The 1,935-nt window shown below is 51.3% G+C and overlaps 1 protein-coding gene across 1 annotated transcript in view; it reads left to right on the top strand.

Annotated features, from left to right (window-relative positions):
• HYKK (hydroxylysine kinase) overlaps positions 1-1,935 on the top strand; it is a 5,925-nt gene that overhangs the window by 755 nt on the left and 3,235 nt on the right. Inside the window, exon 2 of the mRNA XM_006767196.2 lies at positions 1,621-1,760. Coding sequence (XP_006767259.1) covers positions 1,621-1,760 — 140 coding nt within the window. The remainder of the gene's footprint in view (positions 1-1,620; positions 1,761-1,935) is intronic.

Here is a 1,935-nt window from a genome sequence, read left to right as displayed (position 1 = left end):
AGCCGGTGTGGCTCAGTGGATAGAGCGTCGGCCTGCGGAATCAAGGGTCCCAGGTTGGATTCCGGTCAAGGGCATGGACCTTGGTTGCGGGCACATCCCCAGTAGGGAGTGTGCAGGAGGCAGCTGATCGATGTTTCTCTCTCATCGATGTTTCTAACTCTATCCCTCTCCCTTCCTCTCTGTAAAAAAATCAGTAAAATATATTTAAAAAAAAATAATACTTTCATTCCTCAGACCAGCTGTATATGTGGGTGCTGTGGTGTCACAGAAAAGAAGGCAGAACCAGAATGAGGAACTTCAGGTCCCAGCACGGTCATGTCCCACACGCCCTGGTCTGTGGGAATTGGGGTCTTTCACCCCCTCGATCCCAACATGCTTCAGGTGTACCTGATCGAGGTCTGCAAGCGGCAGCTGGAAATCACTTCCCAGGAATTTATTTTTAAATATATTTTTATTGGTTTTAGAGAGGAAGGGAAAGGGAGAGAGAGAGAGAAACATCGATAATGAGAGAGAACCATATATCGGCCGCCTCCTGCACACCCCCTATTGGGGATGGACCTGCCTGACCGGGAATCAAACCCTGACCTTCTGGTTCACAGGTTGACGTTCAACCCCTGAGCCACGCCGGCCGGGCCCCAGGAATTTTTTCAGTTGGAAATGTTGCCTGTTTCTCTCCTAACTGTGCTCCCATTCCGTCTTACCGTGCTTTCCTCCAACCCCGTGAGCCTTTCCGGTCCCTGAGGGTTAGTGTTCGTCCTGGGTAGCTAGCAGCCTGTTCCTCGGCTCCGGCAGAACCTGTGATTCCGGAACAGTTTTTCTTTTTTTAAATATATTTTATTGATTTCTTACAGAGAGGAAGGGAGAGGGATAGAGTTAGAAACATCGATGAGAGAGAAACATCGATCAGCTGCCTCCTGCACACTCCCCACTGGGGATGTGCCTGCAACCCAGGTCCATGCCCTCGACCGGAATCGAACCCGGGACCCTTCAGTCCGCAGGCCGACGCTCTATCCGCTGAGCCACACCGGTTAGGGCAGAACAGTCATTTCTCCATGTCACACCTTCCTTAGTGGTAGCCCTATGAGAAGGTGTTCCCGGCATCCATTTACCAGAGTGGATCGTGGGTGTGCGGGGCGGGGCCAGCAGAGTGGGGCTGTCCTTTTGCTGGGATGTAAATGGCCAATTCCCATGTTCTGAGGATCATCTGTTCTCCTTTTTTTTATTTTTAATATATTTTTCATTGATTTCAGAGAGGAAGGGAGAGGGGGAGAGAGAGAGAAACATCCATGATGAGAGAGAATCATGGACCAGCTGCCTCCTGCACGCCCCCCACTGGGGATGGAGCCCACAACCTGGGCGTGTGCCCTGACCGGGAATCGAACCCTGACCTCCTGGTTCACATGTCGACCGCAACCACTGAGCCACGCTGGCCAGACTGTTCTACCTTCTTGCTTCGTCCTCTCAGCCCTGCCTCAGAGAACCCTGCTGGTGGTTTTAGGTTAGCGCTTTTGTTCTCTCTCTTGTTCTGCGAGTTCTTACTGGCAATAATAATCACAAAGGCGGCATGGCCTCTGATTTTTCTGAGACGACTTGACAGGACGTATCCTCCCGTCCGTCCAGACAGCGGTTCCCAAACCAAGAGTCACGTGGTGCGGCTGCTGACGTACCTCCCAGGGCGGCCCGTCGCGGAGGTGCCCGTGGGCCCCCGGCTGCTGTACGAGATCGGGAGGCTGGCCGCCACCTTGGATAAGACGCTGGAGGTAAGACTTGGGGTTTAGTTTCGCGTGTGAGCATTTTTTATTTGGGTGTGATTTTATATATTTTTTAATTTTTTTTTAAATATATTTTATTGGTTTTTTACAGAGAAGAAGGGAGAGGGATAGAGAGTTAGAAACATCAATGAGAGAGATCGATCAGCTGCCTCCTGTAAGCACC

This window comes from Myotis davidii, unplaced genomic scaffold (genome assembly GCF_000327345.1).
Source record: "Myotis davidii unplaced genomic scaffold, ASM32734v1 scaffold1622, whole genome shotgun sequence".
In the NCBI taxonomy this organism is placed as follows: domain Eukaryota; kingdom Metazoa; phylum Chordata; class Mammalia; order Chiroptera; family Vespertilionidae; genus Myotis; species Myotis davidii.
This window is presented reverse-complemented; position numbering and strand designations above follow the sequence as displayed.